The sequence below is a fragment of the Symphodus melops genome (assembly GCF_947650265.1).
Source record: "Symphodus melops genome assembly, chromosome: 17".
Classification (NCBI taxonomy): domain Eukaryota; kingdom Metazoa; phylum Chordata; class Actinopteri; order Labriformes; family Labridae; genus Symphodus; species Symphodus melops.
The window spans coordinates 7,674,216-7,693,123 of record NC_136707.1 but is presented as its reverse complement, the minus strand read 5'-3'; the positions used below and the strand labels follow the sequence as shown (position 1 = coordinate 7,693,123).

The 18,908-nt window shown below is 42.6% G+C and overlaps 1 protein-coding gene across 2 annotated transcripts in view; it reads left to right on the top strand.

Annotated features, from left to right (window-relative positions):
* lasp1 (LIM and SH3 protein 1) overlaps positions 1-18,908 on the top strand; it is a 30,109-nt gene that overhangs the window by 7,706 nt on the left and 3,495 nt on the right. Inside the window, exons 2-6 of one of the 2 annotated variants that reach the window (XM_079366209.1) lie at positions 2,018-2,112; positions 7,362-7,446; positions 15,157-15,264; positions 17,337-17,415; positions 18,722-18,816. In XM_079366209.1, the coding sequence (XP_079222335.1) occupies positions 2,018-2,112; positions 7,362-7,446; positions 15,157-15,264; positions 17,337-17,415; positions 18,722-18,816 (462 nt within the window). Of the gene's footprint in view, positions 1-2,017; positions 2,113-7,361; positions 7,447-15,156; positions 15,265-17,336; positions 17,416-18,718; positions 18,817-18,908 lie in introns of both variants that reach the window. The other variant, XM_079366208.1, reaches the window with a different exon arrangement.

The following is an 18,908-nucleotide window of genomic DNA, read 5'->3' as shown; positions in this document are numbered from 1 at the left end:
AAAAACCAGCCTGAAGCCACGTTCTTGTCGGCTAATGGAAGAATGTGAGCTGCTCATTGTGCTGTGTTTGGTCATGTTTCCATACATAGTGCTGCCATTATTGTGTCCATGATGTGCACCTTTCAAAGACAGTCACTCTCTACATCCTGCTGATTTATCACAAGCTGTGTGTCAGTGCTTCAACACATGCTTTATTATCAAACTGCAGCACTGCATGCTGGGAAGTGATGGATTTTGCCATCTGTAATAAACAGTTCTTATCTTATCCGTAGAGAACCAGTTGGAATCAAACTTGGATGAAGAAGATGTTGCACTTGTGTTCCTGCTTTTTTTTTTAAATCCTCTGTTTTGGAATCATTAGTCCCGCACTGTTTGTGAGGAAGATTAGCGTGCTGTGTGTGGGCAGTTTGGTGAAGAGTGGGAGAAAGAACTCGAAGGATGACAGAGTGCCCCGAGGCCATGTTAATAAGGGACTCCGTCTTTCTTTCCCTCCAGTTCTGTCCCGCTCCTTCCGTGTCTTTTTCTCTCCTCCCCTCGCTTCCCTCGACGATAGCACGAGCAGCCAGATCATTGCTTCACTCTCTGGCCTTCTTCTCCCCCCCACCCCCCCACCCTGCCTGCTCCATCCTACTGCACTCTCCAGATCCTTCCTTTCACATTTCCTCCCTTCCTCCAGTTTTCTTCAATCTTTCTTTCCTTGATCCCTCTGTGAACCCTCAGGCCTCAGATCAGCCCGGTGCCAAAAGGGAAAAAAAGGAAAATAGCAGGAGGGTGTGTTGAAGGAAGGAAGGAAGGTGCCGTTTGGAGAGTGATGGATGTTGAATCTATAGAAGTATGCAGAGATGAGTCGTGTTTTTTTTTTGTTTTTTTAAAGACGCACCAGCCAATTAAGCCAAGTGTGGCTGAGATTATTTCCCGCTTTAGTCAGTGTAGTACTTCAGCATAAACTGTGAACCTAAATGACGTCAGTGGAGGTGAAAGCTGACGATGAGAGAGGCCATGAAACTCTGGATTTGAGTTTGCTCACACCGGCTGGAGTTGTATTTCTTCCGATTCGTCACCTCCGTTTCATTTTAGAGAACTGCGCTGATGTCTCGGAGACTTCTCCGTCCAGCACGAGCCGCTCGCTGATCTGCCGCTCATTTCCTGGAGTTTATTTAGTTTTTAGGTTTGCATTCCTTCACTGCTTTTTTTTTTTTTACAACATACGTATAGAGAGTCGCCTGCCCTTTAAAGCAAACACGCCTGTATTTAAAGGTAATGAAACACTAAATAAAGCAACTGAACAGGTTTAACAGGCAGGGGCTGTAAGCTGATCTACCACTATCATTCTCTCTATATCTACAATATATATATATATATAATATTTTGTTAGTTTCCTGATGTTCCTGCTGATTGATAGTCGATTTGTTCTCCTTGCAACATGTAAAAGTGTCTAAAGTTTATATTTATCAAGCACTTTCATTCTTATCACATTACCTTATTGAGATCATATTTCTGTTTCAGCCAACCTGCTTTCGAGTCACGATTTTTCTACAGCACAAACTGAAACCTCCCTCTGTCATTCATATGTTAAGAAAAAACAACAACAACAAATGTTTGCCCATGTGTGATAAATAGTATAAAAAGGACTGAACATGATTTGGTTGTGATGACGTTAGTCTCAAAGGATATCGGTTTCTTGTAGCTGTTCATTGAAATGACACACAAACTTTCCTCCTTTTTCCCCTTTAACAGGCACTCTTCTTTCTGTGTGTATCCAAACCCTGTGGCTGTGAAACCTCAAGGGAATAAAAAGTAGTGCTTACTCATTCAATTAGCTGTCTTGTGCCAGCATCTGTGGGGTTTTTTTTGGGGGGGGGGGGGGTTGAGTTAGCGGTAGTTTCTTCTTGCGTGATGTTAGAAAAGTAAAACAAATGTATGAAATCTGTCTCTGGTTAAATGTTTTTTTTTTCTCTCTCTCTCTCTCTCTCTCTGTCTCTCTCTCTCTCTCCTCATTCTCTCTCGTCTCTGACAGTACTGGCATAAAGGATGCTTCAGCTGCGAGGTCTGCAAAATGACTCTAAGCATGAAGAATTACAAAGGCTTCGAGAAGAGACCATACTGCAATGCGTAAGTTGTCCCCAAAGTCATTATGTTGTGTGTCAGTGAGCATGTCCCCCGTTTTTCATCCTCAACTGGCTCTGCCCGCTTCCCAAACACACTGACAGCAGTGTTTAATGTGTCCGCAGACGGAAACACGACCCTCTTAACGTGTGTGTGTGTGTTCATGTTGCAACTCAATGAAGGCCCCTGTCTCCCTCCTCTGCTGTTTATCAGTAACTATTTCAGCTCCCCTCTCAGAGAAAAGGCCTATATGTGGTGTGGGAAAGTGCCTCCCTCCTCCTCTTCTTTGGAGGGGGGGTGGACGGTTAATCAACAAAGGAAATTCCTGAAGTTCCTCTACAGTGACACAGGCGGACACTAGCATGTCCACTCACGCTTCAGCACATACTCACACACTAAGAGGCTCATCAGGAATCCATGGAATCTCCCTCGTCCATTACATGTAATGGTTATTTACTCCTCAGTGTGTGTGTGTGAGTGAGACGGCGTTGGATGGTGAGTGCATGTCCTGAGAAGGCGTTGCAAAATGTCTCACAAGTTCTTTTGCATTTTGCCTCAATTTCATTTTTATTGCCACCGAACGAAAAAAAAAAATCAAATCAAGACGTCGAGCCCTGTCATTGAAAAGCCCAGAGGATCATTTCTGATGGTGTGCTCGTCCGTGTTTTGCACAGCTGTCGATTCCAAGAACAAGTCATTTACTCCAAGTAGTGTCTGTTTTTAGTAAAACAACTCCTTCAATCCAATGTTTGATTTTTATTTATTTATTTTTTTAACCTTTGAAGTCAGAAGAACACATTTTATTGTTCATTTAGAGTATGGAGTCAGGTAAAATCCTCAGGATTCCTTCAACAAACTGCAACTAAGCAGACGTTTAATGAGCCATAATCCTTGCAAACACCTGTATGCAGGTATAATCCTAGATATATTTGAAATCAGCATATTATTTTTAACAGTTAACATATTTAATCCTCTCCATTTAATACCTTAATCTTGCCCCTTCTCTTCTCGCAGCTTTACTCATCTTCAACAGATCAGCAGGTGTTGCGCTTCTTTCACAATAAAGCGTCTTCTTTTCATCTTCCTGCTTCCGGTGTTCCCATCTCTCTGAGCCGACTGGAGCAAGCCCCTTCAGAGCCTGTTTATTATGTCGACTTCCGTTTGTTTAAAAGCAGCCTTGTTTGGGTAAACATCATCAGTGGAAGGAGCGTCCTGCTTCAAGAGAGGAATGCAGGCTGTTTTATTCTGTGGGATAACTGCTTTATCATTACTCCTCTATATTTGTCCTTAGTAATTGATATAGGCGTTGTTTGTTTTCTCTTTTTTTCCCACCCACCTCTTCCCTGAGACTCTCATTCCCTTTAAGATGACGGGGTTATGGGGGGTGGGGGGACATTTAGGAGGGCAGATAAGTAGTCGGCAAAGGTTTTTAATTTCCCCTGGAGACTGCTGGAGACTTGGTGGGCTGGTGCCATGATGACTGATGGCCTGAAATTAACTGGAACATCGATGTGGCGTTATTAAAAACTTGTTGTGATTGAAGGTTTTCACTTATATGGCTCGACAGCTGTCTTCCATGCAGTTTAATCTTGAACCATTGTTTATAAAGTGTTAATAAATAACTACGGTAGTTCTCACAGAGGGCACGACACGTCTGGTTGCTTGAACACGCAGTGGTGCAGGGCGGCTCCGCCCGATGGAGCAGAAAACCTCGACTCTGACTGAACAGTTACTCTCAGGGCAACTTATCCAGACAAGGATCAATTTAACAAGAGTTTAATTCTCACCTTTCTGTTCTATTGACACTCCTGCCCTGTTGATGACATCGCCTCTCAGAATGTGAAAAGTTATTTTCTATTTCAATATGGAAAATCAAATTCAAACTCCATCTATTTATCCTTATTTTTTTTAAATGTCATCCGTTAATCACACGATACACACACCTCTGATACATGAGCTTCATTGCATAATGGATTCTACTCATCTCTTTGTTCTTTCTCATCTCTCTAATAATTCTGCGTCTTCTACGCTTGAGAACTGAAAGTCGGTTTCGAACGAGAAGGAAGAAGTCAACGCCAAGGAGCGGGGACTGAAGAAAAGATCTATTCTGGTGTCTTGATATTACAACTATTCAATTAAGAAACAATAGTCTTGGCATCAGTTTGACCAGATGTGTCCTTTATTTTGGTCTGTGCGAACATGCTGCCTGACGCCATGAAACAATATTAAATCTGTGAGTGTGTGAGCGCTAACCGTAAAAAGTTGCACTGCACCGTAAATCATGTCGGAAGCTAATTAGCTGCACGTCAGGGATATTTTTTTTTTTTTTTTTTTCATTACCTCATTCTCATCATCTGCCTTTAGAAGGTTCTAGCATTGCCCACTGCTGGCTTCTGCAAACTAGAGCTTCATGTGTGTGTGTGTGTGTCTGTTTAAATGTAGCCTGCTCCTCTTCACTAAGTTTGTCCTCTACATGGAGAGAAATATTTCTTCTGAAAGATGCATTGAAACCTTTTCAGGTCTCACAGGGGCAAGCTGCCAACAACTGGTTCCGCTATGCAAACAGGAATCGCCCTCTGCACAGTAGGCAGTGTGTGTATGTGTGTTTTTGATATTACACATGCGTGCTGTCCCTCACTCCTCCGACTGGGCAAAACCTCCCCTCCAGTTTGATCACGCCGTCTTTAGCGTCCACACGGGCTAACTCACATTGTGCATGTGTCACCAGCTCCGGTCTGCGACTTCATTACCTCGTTATACAACCTGACAGATAGATGAGTGCACTTGTGACTCACTCATCACCTCAAACAGCCTCAGAAACCGGAGCACGACTGAGCGCGCGCGCACACACACACACACACACACACACACACACACACACACACACACACACACACACACACACACACACACACACACACACACACACACACACACACACACACACACACACACACACACACACACTCACACACTCACACACTCACACACTCTCTCACACACACACACACACACACACACACATTCGAGCGTCCCCTCTGACTCACCCAGCTTATATCGTCAACGCTCTTGTATGATTGTGTTGCATTTTACTGACCCTTGTGCAGTGCAAACATGACCACTGAAGATGACATGAACGCTGTTATGCTAACATGCTGGTTATGTGCAGCTCAATCAAACACCCTCTGATTCAAACAACTCAGCTGGCAAAGTGATGTTCTGTTAAAGGAAGTGTGTTCCACCACTCACTACACACAGCCAACTGTAGAAAGTTCACATGTATTGAGTCCTAGCTTTGATCAAGGGAAAGTCCCCAAACTAGGTGAAGACAAACATTAGGAAATAGTCCAAAGAGGTTTAAAGTAAAAACTGATTTCTTGTTTATTCTGTCTCCGTACAGGTTTACATACTGTATGTCTGATGCAATATTAACAGAAATTAGCCTTTAGGCGTTAGCCCTGGGCGGAGTTTCTAGCTGGGGAAAAAAAAAAAAATAATAATAATGTTGTAGCTTTTTTATTACCTACAGAAGCCAAAGAGGCCATCAGAATAGAGATTTATTATTTTTGATGGGTCATGTTTAATTTTTGAAAGGACTGCTGTGGGGGTAGGTGTCAGACCAAGTGATAGACTACAAGCTGCACAAAAATCTTTTTAACACTTTTCAGGGCAAAGTTTCTCACTGAGTGACACATGTTTCTGTTTCAAGAAAACAAGAAAAGAGATGAGAGGTACCTCTTTGTCCACAGAGTTAGCCAAAACCCACACAAACCAAAAGTGTTTTTACAGGAGGTAGCATGCTCGATCTGCCACAATGAACCGTAGCTTCATTAGCCTCAGCTGCTAACATGAAACGGAGTGCTAGCAGGAGCATGAGCGTGCACAGGCTTGCATGTGTTTCTGCAGATGCAGTGGGGCTCAGTCATCATGTGCTTAAGTTTGTTTTATATCACAGAGATTTGAATGTCAACTTCAATCAACTTCTGCTTCTGTCTTTTCAGAACTCTCTACAGTATGTTCCCGCTCCGGTCCCTCACTGTGAATTTATGCTTTTTGTGTCTTTACAGTGGCTTCCGTCTTTCATTTCACTTCCAACCACAGCGCTTTTGTTCAAATGTTTTAAATCCCATAATCAGGCAGAACAAATGCTTATTTAGCATGTTTACCATGTTGTCAAGGACACTGTAACATATTGCCTAAATGGGTTACCCAGAGGCATGGATAGTAGTTTTGAGGTCACTATGAACCCTAAGGCAGGCTGGGAACTGCAGTCCATATGAGCCTTTTGCATACACTGTCAGGGCTCTTCCTCTCCTGCTGGATTCAAGCCATATGTTTCTGCTGCCTTCAGGACCAAGCTGAACTGTGACGCACTGTATTTATGGACCCGAATGCTTCTTGAGCACAGCCAGTGTCTAAAAACACTGACTTGTGCCCGGCACGCACAAACCATTGACAGCGGTTTAGGCAATCGATAAGTAAGCGTGCGATGAGTTGCTTTGGAGTGATGCTCGGTGTGCTGCATGCGTGCATGTCTGCTTGTTTACGCTAATTTGTGTATATTTCTGTTTAGTTAAATTAGTTTCAGACAGAGTTTTTTTTGTTTGTTTTTTTTCCCCTCCTGAGCAGTAGGAGGTCTGGTGGAGTCCGCGGCTGTCAAGAAAAGTTCCCAGAATCCTTTTCAGAAAAGAGACTCGCCTTTACGCTCCGCTGAAGGGGGCTACCCATGACATCATTCACACTCACCCAGTGTCTCTGTGACCCGACTGCTCTGCCCTTCCTCTTCCTGTTATCCCCCACAGGGTCGTGCCTGTTTGAGTGTGCGCTACACAAGTGTGTGTGTGTGTGTGTGTGTGTGTGTGTGTGTGTGTGCGCCTGTGTTTGAAAAGCTTTTTCCACACCTGCTATGGATCGCCTCCAAAACTCTGCAACCTTGAGGCTCTCATCCCCCCACACACAGCCACTGCCTGCACTTCCTCTTTCTCTGACTACCTTGGCTTCCACTGACTGAGCATTGTGTGTTATACTGACGTGCTTTTTGTCTACAGGGGCTCCTAACTCAACCTAAGGACCACCTTGAATAACAAATACCCCCACTGTGGGCCCACAGACTGCACACTGCTTGAGTCATGCGTTTATTTTTTTCTGAAGAGTTTTGGCTTGAGCACAGTGCTAGTCTGAGTAAAAGGTGGCCTTTGTCCGTGTGGGTTCACTGTGTGCTAAATGTCTTTGCATTTTTTCTGTTTATTTTACAGACACTACCCCAAGACAAGCTTTACCTGTGTGATGGACACTCCAGAGAACCTCCGCCTCAAACACCAGAGCCAAATGCAGAGCCAGGTAACTTATTGTGCCTGGTAGTAGCTACCTGTAGGATTCATGTTAAAGCTTCACTCCAGTCCTGACACACAGATGGAAAGCTAGCTAAACAATCTGATTGATTCAATATTTATCATTCAAAATAGGTCACAGCTTCAGGACAGACCTGAGAGGTAAAGCATAAAATTGATTCACGAGGACAATAAAGAGACTTAACATATGGTCTTTTATGAATGCCTTCAGGTTGGTTGCATCATAGATGAGTAATCACAAAGAGTGTGTTTAATCAATGGAGCTGTCACTGGTTATTGTGTAAATCTTTCCAATGCCAAATCCAAAATAAATACGCGTTTGTTGTTGGTTAGCGTAACTGGAAAAAGGATCGACAACTAGGTTGCAGATTTCTCTGTGGAAACGCGTACAAAAAAAATAAAAAATACGTCAAGGTTTCTTCTTTCCTGCAGCAAATATCTGCTGCAGACAAAAATACAGGAGCAGTTAGGTGCACGTGTCTCTCCTCTCGCAGCCTTCTAAGAAGTGACACATCAACCAGTCCGCTGATCTCATACACATTAAATACCCTGTTACCTGTCCTCTTGAGCCAATCAGAGATGACCTCTGTAATCAGCGACAGATTAGCTGAGATGTAATCATTCTCACCCCCCGTAGAGTGAATGAGACTCGAACGTGATGGAACAAAGAGAAGAAAATAACAAAGGTCCTTTCTTAAGTCCAGTCAAAGAATACATGTCGATGAAATACACCACATAAACGTTCAGCTTTCTCAAACTTTAAGCAGAAACAAATGTGTTTTGAGTTCTTTTTAAAAAGGAAAATGAGTTACACATATGTTTACATAAACATGTAAGAGAAGATAAGAGGACACATCGATTTGCTTATATCCAAATATACAGATTTTATCCTTATGCATAATTTGACTATATGCTTATACCCATGGTCCAGTAGGTGTTATTGCTCACTTCAGCTCTCTGCATCTGTATCACAGGGGAAACCATACAGCTACCTAAAGGATCTGATTAATACCCTCTAGATACACGACGATGGCTCTTTCTGCAGAAACTAAAATAAAAAGGACCAAATTATATTCCAGGATAAAAAAAACCCTCATCAGACCAAAATATCCATCTGAACTAGGTCATGTGTTATCGCCTTCATAAAGATGGCTCTCATAGAGAGTCACACAGATTTACACTCGGCAACAGACTTGTTTCAATGGTTTCTCACTGTGGTAATCAAAGTAACAAATCACTCGTAAATAGTTTCAGTATCTTAGTATCAAGTCATCAATTGAGATCATCAACAACAAAAAACAACCTTGCACTATTTTGATGTGAAGAGTGGTGAGTGAAAGCGTTCAAGGATCCAGAGGGAAGGAAAAACTGAAGGAGACGCTCTTGTTGTTTCAGCGTGTGCTAGATGAGAGTTTTGTCCTGAAAGGAGGCGGGGCTTATCAAACAGTGTCAAGCCTTATCTGAGTGTCACTGTCAGACATTGAAGATGAGGTCAGGCTGTGTGCTGTGCGTGAGAGTGGGTTTTGTAGAGTATTGGGGTGGGGGGTAGTGGTCATATTGGGGGATCAAGGAACAGATGGTGTTTTTCTACATGGATTTTGCATCCTCACAGCCCCCCTCAAACACTCCAAATGTACCAAGTGATAGTCCTTTCACTTGTGGTTTATCACAGCCCCAGAGACTGTCTAATACACAGAATATGTTTGTGTGTTAGGGGGAAGGATTTGTTTTCTCTATTGTAAAATAAAAATACTCCCTACAAGGATTGGTAGATAATAGTTTATAATCACAAGAAGGACTTGGTAACAACAAAGGAAGAGCAAACTGGTGTTTAAAAAAATAAAATAAATACATTTAAAGAAACACAACCAAATATTCTGAGAAATAATTCAGCTTTATTGAAAATGTATTCCAACACAAAATGAAATCATAAAAAATGAAATAGTGTACATTATTCACTATAACTCAAGTGTGCCACTGTCTTATTCTTCTGTATTATCGCGCTTATATCGGCGTCAGGAAGTTTGTGGTGTTTGTCGAGAACTGTGGCCATCTAACCCCTCTCCACCAATACTGCCGCGGCGTTGCTACGGGAACCCTATTGCTATGGTAGCAGGGTAGAGGTTTGTCACACCTCATTACGAGACTTTGCGGAGGGAAACGGAGAGAAACAAGTCAGAGAGCGGGACAGAAATAAAGACATTGGTGAGGACGAGAGAGAGAGAGCAATGAGGCACACATGAGGAAGAAAGAAAGAGAGACAGGAAGGCACAAACAGAGACAGAGAGAGAGAGAGGGGGGGAGGAGTGCAGGGGAAAAGAGGAAGAGATAAATGTAAAATCCGCAGAGGAAGGCAAGCTGGAGGAATGCAAATAGAAGCAGAGAGAGAGATGATAATAAGGAAGAAGAGGTCCAGCTCTGAGGGCAGTAAAATATGAATGAATGAAAAAGGAGCCCAGAGAAGAAGAAAGTGGGTGGGGAAAGAAAGCAGGAGCAGGATTGGAGGAGACAAAGCTGTTGCATAGAGCCAAAAAGACAAAGGAGATGGACTGGAGAAAAAAAAAATAGGGGAGGAGAATCGCATATTGGTCGATGAAAAAGATGGACGAAGATGGCTTCGAGGCCACGTCCATCTTTTTCATGATTTACGTGTGCGTCCCGGCTTTAATTCCCCGTATAATTTACCACTGAATGCATAGCGTCCGGGGCTATCGCACGTGTTTCTCAGGGGACGTCACGCCCGCGGCACTACTGCATCACACTCGCACACATTATCTGTGAATCATACCCACGTCATGTCATCGCGAGGCACGTGGAGACGAGGGGCGGCCTCAGTCAGCACTCTGTTTATCGGTGTCAGACATGATGTGGATGCGAGGCCAGAGCGTTTCCCAGTGATGTCCTGTGCAGCCAAGCTCACAGAACAGACGCGCATCAGGGGATTATCACATAAGGCTGTTTTTACTGTAAGAAAGCATCGGCTCTGTTTGTAATGTTTTTTTTTTTGGGTGCTGATGCAGTGCAGTGGGTGCAATCCTAATCCTTGGGGATCAATCAACCTGATCAAAGCAAAAAACACTTAACCCTCGTCTTGTGTTAGCTTTCTGTTACCATCTCTTATGTTAACGGGTCGGTTTTGACCCGTGTCTTAAATCAGCTGTAAAATACACTGAAAACAATTATCTATCATCCAATTTGTTTCTCATCTCTTGGTTACCTTGTTAGGCTTCCTTATCCATGAAAATATTGGTTTTAATATTTTTGGTGTGGGCCATTGGGCCTTTTTTTTGTCAGTATACCCCTCGATTTCAATTTAAAAAAATGGTAAAATGAACCTCAAGAGAATTGTATAAATAAATAAAAGGTTGTTGTGTTACCTGACTATTACTGAGGGGTATTAGAACACATTTGTTAAATAAATTTGTTTTATTTATTTTTTCATTTTAATAATTTTAACTATAGTAACATCTATGGTGTTACGGGTCAATTTCGACCCATGTATATTTACTATTATTTTTCCATTACTTGGTGGATGTGGGTCCACAACACAAATGCATTATATGCAGATACATCGAGGATGTTGTAAAACACAACACCTATGGCCCTGGGTTGAACATCAGTGGAAGAAGCTGCACTCGTGTGTCCCAGACATCCCTGATAGGGGCAAGCTTGTCAGATCTTGCTCTGGTTGTCAAATCTGAGGACTCTTGATATCATATGAAAGGTCTGAAGTGACATTGTTGCCTGGAAAATATTTCTACCTGTCGATGCATCCCAGAGACTATCAGTGGCCTTATTGCAGGATCTGTACACTCCAGCAAAAAAAAGAACACCAATATAAGCATCCAGGTATTCCTCATCCATGTCTTTCCACATGTCGCCATGGACTTTTTTTCCTTCAAGGTTTGTCATAGCAATGATGACTCTTTTTAGTGACAATGGCATAAATAGCTCAAAACATGTCTTGATGTCAGTGACTCTCGTCACAGCAAACCTTGAGATTCCAGGGGTCATTTTGATGACATTTGCAGCAGCTGCCCTGCCATGTAAATCATGATGTAATGAGCTCCAACAGATCTCACCATTTTTGGACTTGAATCTTTCAGCGGGAGTAGCTTCACCACCGGTGACCTCCTCATCAGACTCATCAGATGTGTCTGTGTCTTCTGGATGATACTCCACATTGTCTTTCTCCTCAGAAACCTGTTCATCCGTATCACTATGCTGCTCTGTGTCCACTCCCTCATTTTCAGCAAAAATATTATCCAGAACTTCTTTCACTGTAAATCTTTTTTTCATTTTTGCATGCTGCAAATTGGAGATGTGCACTCTGCAAGTCACCAACTCTATACTGAATTGACCTCACATGTCTGGAAATGCCTGTCGTTGTTTGTTTTGTTTTTGTACTGGATAACAAGGTAAAATGAGAATCCCCTAAAGCTCACATGATTGGGAGAGGAGCTGGCTGTCAGTGTGTGTTCAATTTTGGCTCTAATTATTGCTTTATAATCTTATTTTTATAACTGGGTCAAAACCGACCCTAACAACACCAAGGTCATAATTTTAACCAGAGCATTTTACAATTTAGTGAAAACCAAAAAAAATGTTTTATTTTGTTGAAATAGAGATTCCTGACAAAGTCAAAAAGCCTTGATGCAAAAAAAAAAAGTTACGTGGTTCTTTTATGCATTTAAAAACTAAAACGGGTCGGTGCCGACCCTAACACAAGACGAAGGTTAAAAGGCTCAGATTGTTCTGTGTGAGAAACCTTCTCTCCAACTTCAACTTGTTTTTCTGTAGTTCTCTCCGAACTCCAACCGCTCATCACCTCTCAGATCATTTCAGGGTAAGATGTCTTGTCAAGCCAGACTGATTGATTGATTCCCGGTTAAACAGAGGAGGTTATCTTTTTGATTTAAAATGTCTGTCTTCTTTGTAGGGCTGCATGATTAATCGTGAAAAAAAAATCACTCCTTCAATTCCCGTACACACGTGATCACATTTCTAAGTGATGGAAATGAACTTGCTCCTATTGTCTTATACGCATTCAGAACAAGCAGCACTCGTTTCAGTGTTTCCCACACATACTAGGCCGGGTAGCCCAGGTATATTCATGGCCACCCAAGTAGCCAATTTTTCGGACATTTTGTATTTATTCATGAACTCACTGCATGCACAAAAAAAGGAAAAGTTTGCTGTCCGTGTGTCCGTCCCTTAAATGCACAGATTGAGGTGCCAAACTGAAACTCCTCACGCTTTGCTTTGTGATTTTTCTCTCTCTTGGTTTTGATGCGTCTCGATGACACGTCTCCCTACACGAGGCTCCGAATCGTGGATTTGAGAGCTGTTGGCAAAGTTTAATAGATTGTGCATAACAAAAATCCACGTGCAGGCTCCAGTTCCACTCACATTCAGTGAGCACTTGTCTGTCATTCTGTCCCGACCCGAAAAAAAAAAAAAAAGATCAGGTCCTCCCTACATGACTATTGTCACAGAAGTGTGTTTGAACAATTTATGTTATTTGCCATTCAAGTGCATAAACCATAAATCAGAATAATGTCGTACGAAATGACATCATACACAGTACATAGGCTACTTGTTTCAAACTCCAGCTGTATGAGTTCTGCAGGGCTGGGAGAGTGCAGAAACACTACAGCTCTCCAGTGTAAATGAATCTTGTGGTTACATGAATGCATTCATCTTCTTTGGAATGAACTCTAAAAGAGAAAACACAGAAAAGGACAAAAAGACGAGATGCAGAGGCATTTAAAGTTGAAAAAAGAGGACTGTGACAGAAGCGTGATCTCAGTTCTCAAAAAGAAAAGATCGTTATTCACATTTTAGAGGAAACTGTTTAAAATCCTTTGCACCATGTTGTCAGACACTAAAAACATCTGTCAGCCTGTCGGGGGGGCACAAGCTTCACTTTAGGAGACAAAAAATAATGTTTGAGCTTTTATGGCGGGTTACATGGCTGCTAGCAAATGAGATCTTCAGAATTCTATTTGTCTCTTAACCCCCCCCCCCAAAAAAAAAAAGTTATAACAAAGACCCTTGATGAGATTAGCAGTAGTCCATGGAAGTGATTTGTCATTGAAATCTTTTTTTTTTGTAATGTCAGAGAGAGACAAATTCAAATTCAGACAGATTCAATCTGTTATTTAAAAATTGAAGTGAGGTACTTGACGTTCTGTTTGGGTTAGTTCTTTGGTGTGCGTGGTTGTGGGTTGAGAGACACGAGCCATGATGCAGCTGTGAGGGAGAGTCCCCTGCATTGTTATTTCTGATACTCATCTAACGCTGCATGGGCTGGACATTTCCTCCTATGCCCTGAGGGTGAGGATAGGGTGGGACGGCTCAAAACACACACACACACACACACACACACACACTCACACTCACACTCACACTCACACTCACACTCACACTCACACTCACACACACACACACACACACACACACTCACACACACACACACTCACTCACACTGTGCGAGACCCCAGCTCTTTTTGTAGCACACCTCTTATTATGACCATGTATGGTTACCACACTATCTTGTATGTCAGGCCTCCAACGAGCCAGCAAACAGGAAGTGAGCCGTCACCACAAAAGACTGAGCAATATACGTTGAGGAGACTCCACTCAGCTTGCACTTTGCAACAAGCGATCACATGCACTGCTTATGTCAGCCTTAGAGAGATTCAAACTGTCTAAACCAGGAAACACCCAAACTTTCTGGCTTTCTGAGTAGATGTCGCGCAAGTTATGAAATGCTGACTAAAAGTTGCGTTGCTCTTAAATTTTGGTGACATTTCAGCGTTTCCTTGTTAGTTTATCTGACAAAATAAAGCTAACCTGTAGCTGTAAGCGTTTTTTTTTTTTTTTTTTTTTTTTTTAACTAGGTCAGGAGAAAAGAACAGGTTTAGCTGAAATAAACAACACGGGTAACATAGTTGAAGAAAAACAGAAAAACAACTAATTTATTCAGACATGTCAATATTCTTTCATTTTTCTCTCCTTTAAATCTCTATTGACAGATCTTTGAGATTTCTTTGTTGACACATAAATGTAAATGTACTTTATTTATACAGCCCTTTACAACAATCCTTTCGGCGAACCAAAGTGCTTTACAACAAGTCTAAGAAAAAATAAAATCCAATAAAAAAAGTTGAATAACAGTAATAAAATCCAGCAAAGTCAGAGAGATAAAAGTGTCACCATGCTACCGGGTATTAAAAGCCATATGAAATAAAATGGTTTTCAGACTGGATTTAAAAGGCTTTGCTCAGAAATGAGGCACATTTCAGCTGGAAGTCTATTTCAGAGTCTGGGAGCAGCAACAGAGAAAGCTTGGTCACCCCAGTACTTATTATTTTGACCTGGGCACCTCCATCAGCAGTTGGTTAGTTGTTCTTAGTGATCTACCAGGATCACGGACAGTTAAAAGCTCTGATGAATAGGATTGGGCGAGGCCATTGAGAGCTTTAAAAACATTAAAAGTTTAAAATCAATTCTATAAATGAATTAAGAGGAGTGGACTTAAGAAGAGGAGTGATGTGCTCTCGCCTATTAGTGTTGGTTAAAAGACGGGCAGCAGCATTGAATTATGAATTCAAACTGTTCAATAATCTTTATCAACAACGTGTCATGTCATCATTTTTGTTCATCATTTTCTAACGTGGTCATTTTGGATCTGCAGGTTCGCTACAAGGAGGATTTTGAGAAGAACAGAGGGAAAGGCTTCAGTGTGGTCGCAGACACGCCAGAGATGAAGAGAATTAAGAAAACGCAGGAGCAGATCAGCAATGTAAGTGTCACCAGTGTGATTCCCCTACCTTTGACTCGGACATGAAGAGTGCTGAATGCTGCACAGACAGCCCAGTGTGGCCCTCGTCAGCTGGGAATGGATGCTTTATTTTGTCTTCAAGACAAAGGGTTTGTTCTGAGGAGGAATATGCTAGATGGGGTCCACAACGTTTTTCTTTTCTGTTGTGTGTTGAAGACTCTTCAGTAGTGACCTTAGCTACCCATCGTTGTTTACAAAATGTAAAATACTTAACACTTTCTTTTTCATTCTTTTCTTTCGTTACCATACCAGTAAAAGTCCTCCGTCCTTTATTCAAACTGTTTCTCATTTGAAGCCTTTCTGTTCTCCAGTCACTCCCCAAATCAGCCATTCTCCTCCCCTCTCCCTCAGCTCCTCTTATTGATTTGCCATTTCTCTGTAAATGCAGAGCACCGATGTAGAAGTGCAAGCACAGTTTACCTTTTGCCCCGAGACTCCTGAAGTCAGCTGTAAAGACCTTTAACTTCCACGATGCCAAACACGCTCGCACACCAAACATGCGTCATTATGCATACGCTGCTCTGTGCCTGCCTCGCTAATGGTATAATTAGTGTGCAGGGTGACGGCTAATTACTGCTTTCATGTGCTGAAAAGTGTTGCATGTCTGAGATCAAGGAAACGTGGAGGACAGAGGGAGGAAGATACATACGTGTAACGTGTAGTTTATGGTTGAACACAACCGCCGCGTCAGGATAATAAAGAGTATGATGCTGGATGAAGTGTTTTCAGTCTGAGCTGGTGACCGAGACATCTGCTTACAATCAGTGCGTCATTCCCAGCCGGTCATGAGGGAACCTCCAAAGATGAATGTTTCATCCTTCCTTTTTTTTTTATTCTCCTCTTTGCACTCTTAAGAAACGAACCAGTTTACTCGGCTCGGCATCAAAAATGTGAACGATGTGAAGCCTTACAGTCACCTCTGCTCGTTCACTCTGTTATACTCGTCACCATTTTTTTTTCTGCTGACTCATAACTCTTAACTGCTAAAAGTTCTCGTCACCTTCCGCTCATGAAGCAGCAATTATTGAGAAGTAGAGGCGAGGTTTAGCTCACTTCCTGTAACTCTACTATCTGTTCATCCTGCTCCGTTTTAAAAACGGACACAAAATAATCTCCTTTACAAACTCCCACTCGGCATATTGCGCTCGAGAACAGTCACTGTGTTCTCTCCAAGTCACTCGCCTCACTGTCCTCGCACAAACACTCCCGTCATCCCATCCAGTCTGTCTGTACACCCCTCGCTCACGCCGCCAGCACAGTGCTGCTCTTTGAGTGTGGCTGGAAGCGGGAGACAGAATCAGGATTGTAAATCTTAACCAGGACTTTGTGAGTCAGTCTGTTATCAGCCTGGTAATAAGGAGGGCCGGGCTCTTTAGTGCAGTCATAGAGCAGTCGCTCAGTTTCATGAGTGCGTCCCCTGTTTTATGTTGAAACACTGACTGCTGCTTCTGTCTTACCAGTTGGAGAGGGGTAAGCTTGATCTTTGTACATGGAATTGAGGTACTTGTTTTAGTAATTACACATAAACTACAAACTGGGAGTGAAAGGAAAACGTTACAAATGTTCCCTTACACTTAAAGGATTATTTATTAGAAATAAGTAATGCTAAGTCATATGTTTCTCCTCCCCTCCCCTCTCTGTGTTCTTCTTGCTGGCTCATTTTTATCAAGTATTGAAGCTTTGAGTTGCTTCCCTCTTTTCTTTTTTCTTTTTCTTTTTTTTCCACCTCACCTGTTTTGTCTGATGTGTCAGCAAGGGGTTGCTATGCAACTTCAAGCTCACACCTCTTCCTGCCGCTAAGATGTCATTTCCTGTCAGCGTCAGGCTGCTTCCCAAGGCTCTGTTGCACATACATCGCCCCACCTATCACCACTGGCACAGGGGTGCAGGGGAGAGCTCATAGGAGACCTCTGGTGGATACAAATGGAATTACACTCTGGGATTGCTTTACTGGAAAGAAGGCTGCACCTGTCGTTTTGAAGCCCTCCGTATTCATCTCTGAGCTGAAGCTGATTGCTGTTTGTGTCTTTCAGATAAAGTACCACGAGGAGTTTGAGAAGAAGAAGATGGGAGGAGAGGTCCCGCCTCAACAGCCAAGCAACCCTAGCCCAGGTATCCCTTCTAACCCCCCTTACCCTAACCCTATCCAAAGTTTAACTGCTCATTCATTTTGCTGTTATTTTATTTGTAAATGGAAGTTGGTGCAGTAACAGTCGTAGAAAAAATAGCAGATTATGGAGGAGCAAAGTGAAATGAAAACACCCTTTGCATTCCTTTATAACATCAAATGATGAGTTCTTCCAAATCCTCTAAAAACTAATAAATAAAGACAAGTGGTGAAGTGTAGCGTTTAGAATTAGTAGTGCACTGAAGCTTCAGTGTTTAGCCAGCTCTGCATCGGTCTTAAAATCTCTCTGCGCTCTAACCGGTCACTTTGCCTTAGTCTGCATGTCTTCTTCCATCGCTTCAACACCTGTCCATTTGCCATGATAACTGCTCTCATATCTGGTAGTCTGAGGCGTCCAAACGACCGTGGGGGGGGGGACCACTTTGCTTCTCTGGGGGGAAAAAAAGAATATATACCATTCTGGACTGGAATCAAAACTTAGGAGGACATAGAGAAGCAAACTCTTGAACACAGAATGTTTTCTTGATGTGTGATATTATAGGAATAATCCTCCTTTCAGTGTTCGGCCTTGTCTTTGCTTGGCTCCATCGGGGCCACAGGCAAAATGAGCTCAGCAGGCTGGGTGTTACCCTGTTACCCCACTCAGGAATCCAGGTTATAACTTGTTCACACTATAATCCTCCTCTCCATCCAATCCGTTCAGCCAAAGAGACTTTGGTTGCTGCAGGAAATGCTTGTCGTTTACCTGCATGTTGTTTGACGACTTATACTCATGTTAAATACGCAATAAATCTGTAGACACGGATACACGGTCATTATTACGAGCAGCAGTATGAGAACTCATGTGAGATAGTTGTTTTAGGCTTTAAGTGGTCAGTGGAAAAGTTGTGCTCAGAATTTGAATGTCCACTGTAACTGCTGTTGGTATTTTACATACCTCATTTAGACACAGCAAGGCATTGTTCAGCAGATTGTGCAACAAGCTAATCAGCGGCTTTGGGATGCACTTCTTGGCTTGCTGCATATTTGAATTCCTTTCTCTCCTGACAAGTCAACGCACACGCACAGGTGGAAGCAAATACCTGTGGAATTAACAAGCGTTCGCTGTATCCACTGAAATCTTTATTCCAATCCGAAAACGGATCCATGCAGACGTGTGGATTGCTGCAGAGTCCCGGTTTATCTACCCATGAGACTGCTAACACAAGTCAACGAGAGATATGTTTTGAGTTTTCTTTTTTTTTTCTCCCCCATTTATTCTCCCTCTCTCTGTTCCTGTTTTACCAGCAGCTTACCAGCCGCCTGCAGCTTCTCAGAACTTCCACTACGAGCCCGCTCCTGAACCTGTGCGCCAGGCAGCCGCCGCTCCACCTCCCAGTGCTGGAGTGAGTACGCCATTAAACCCCACTTGTGCTCCAAGAGTGTTTCATTGCTAAATAGAAATGGATGAATTAAAACGTTGAAAACAATCAAAGGA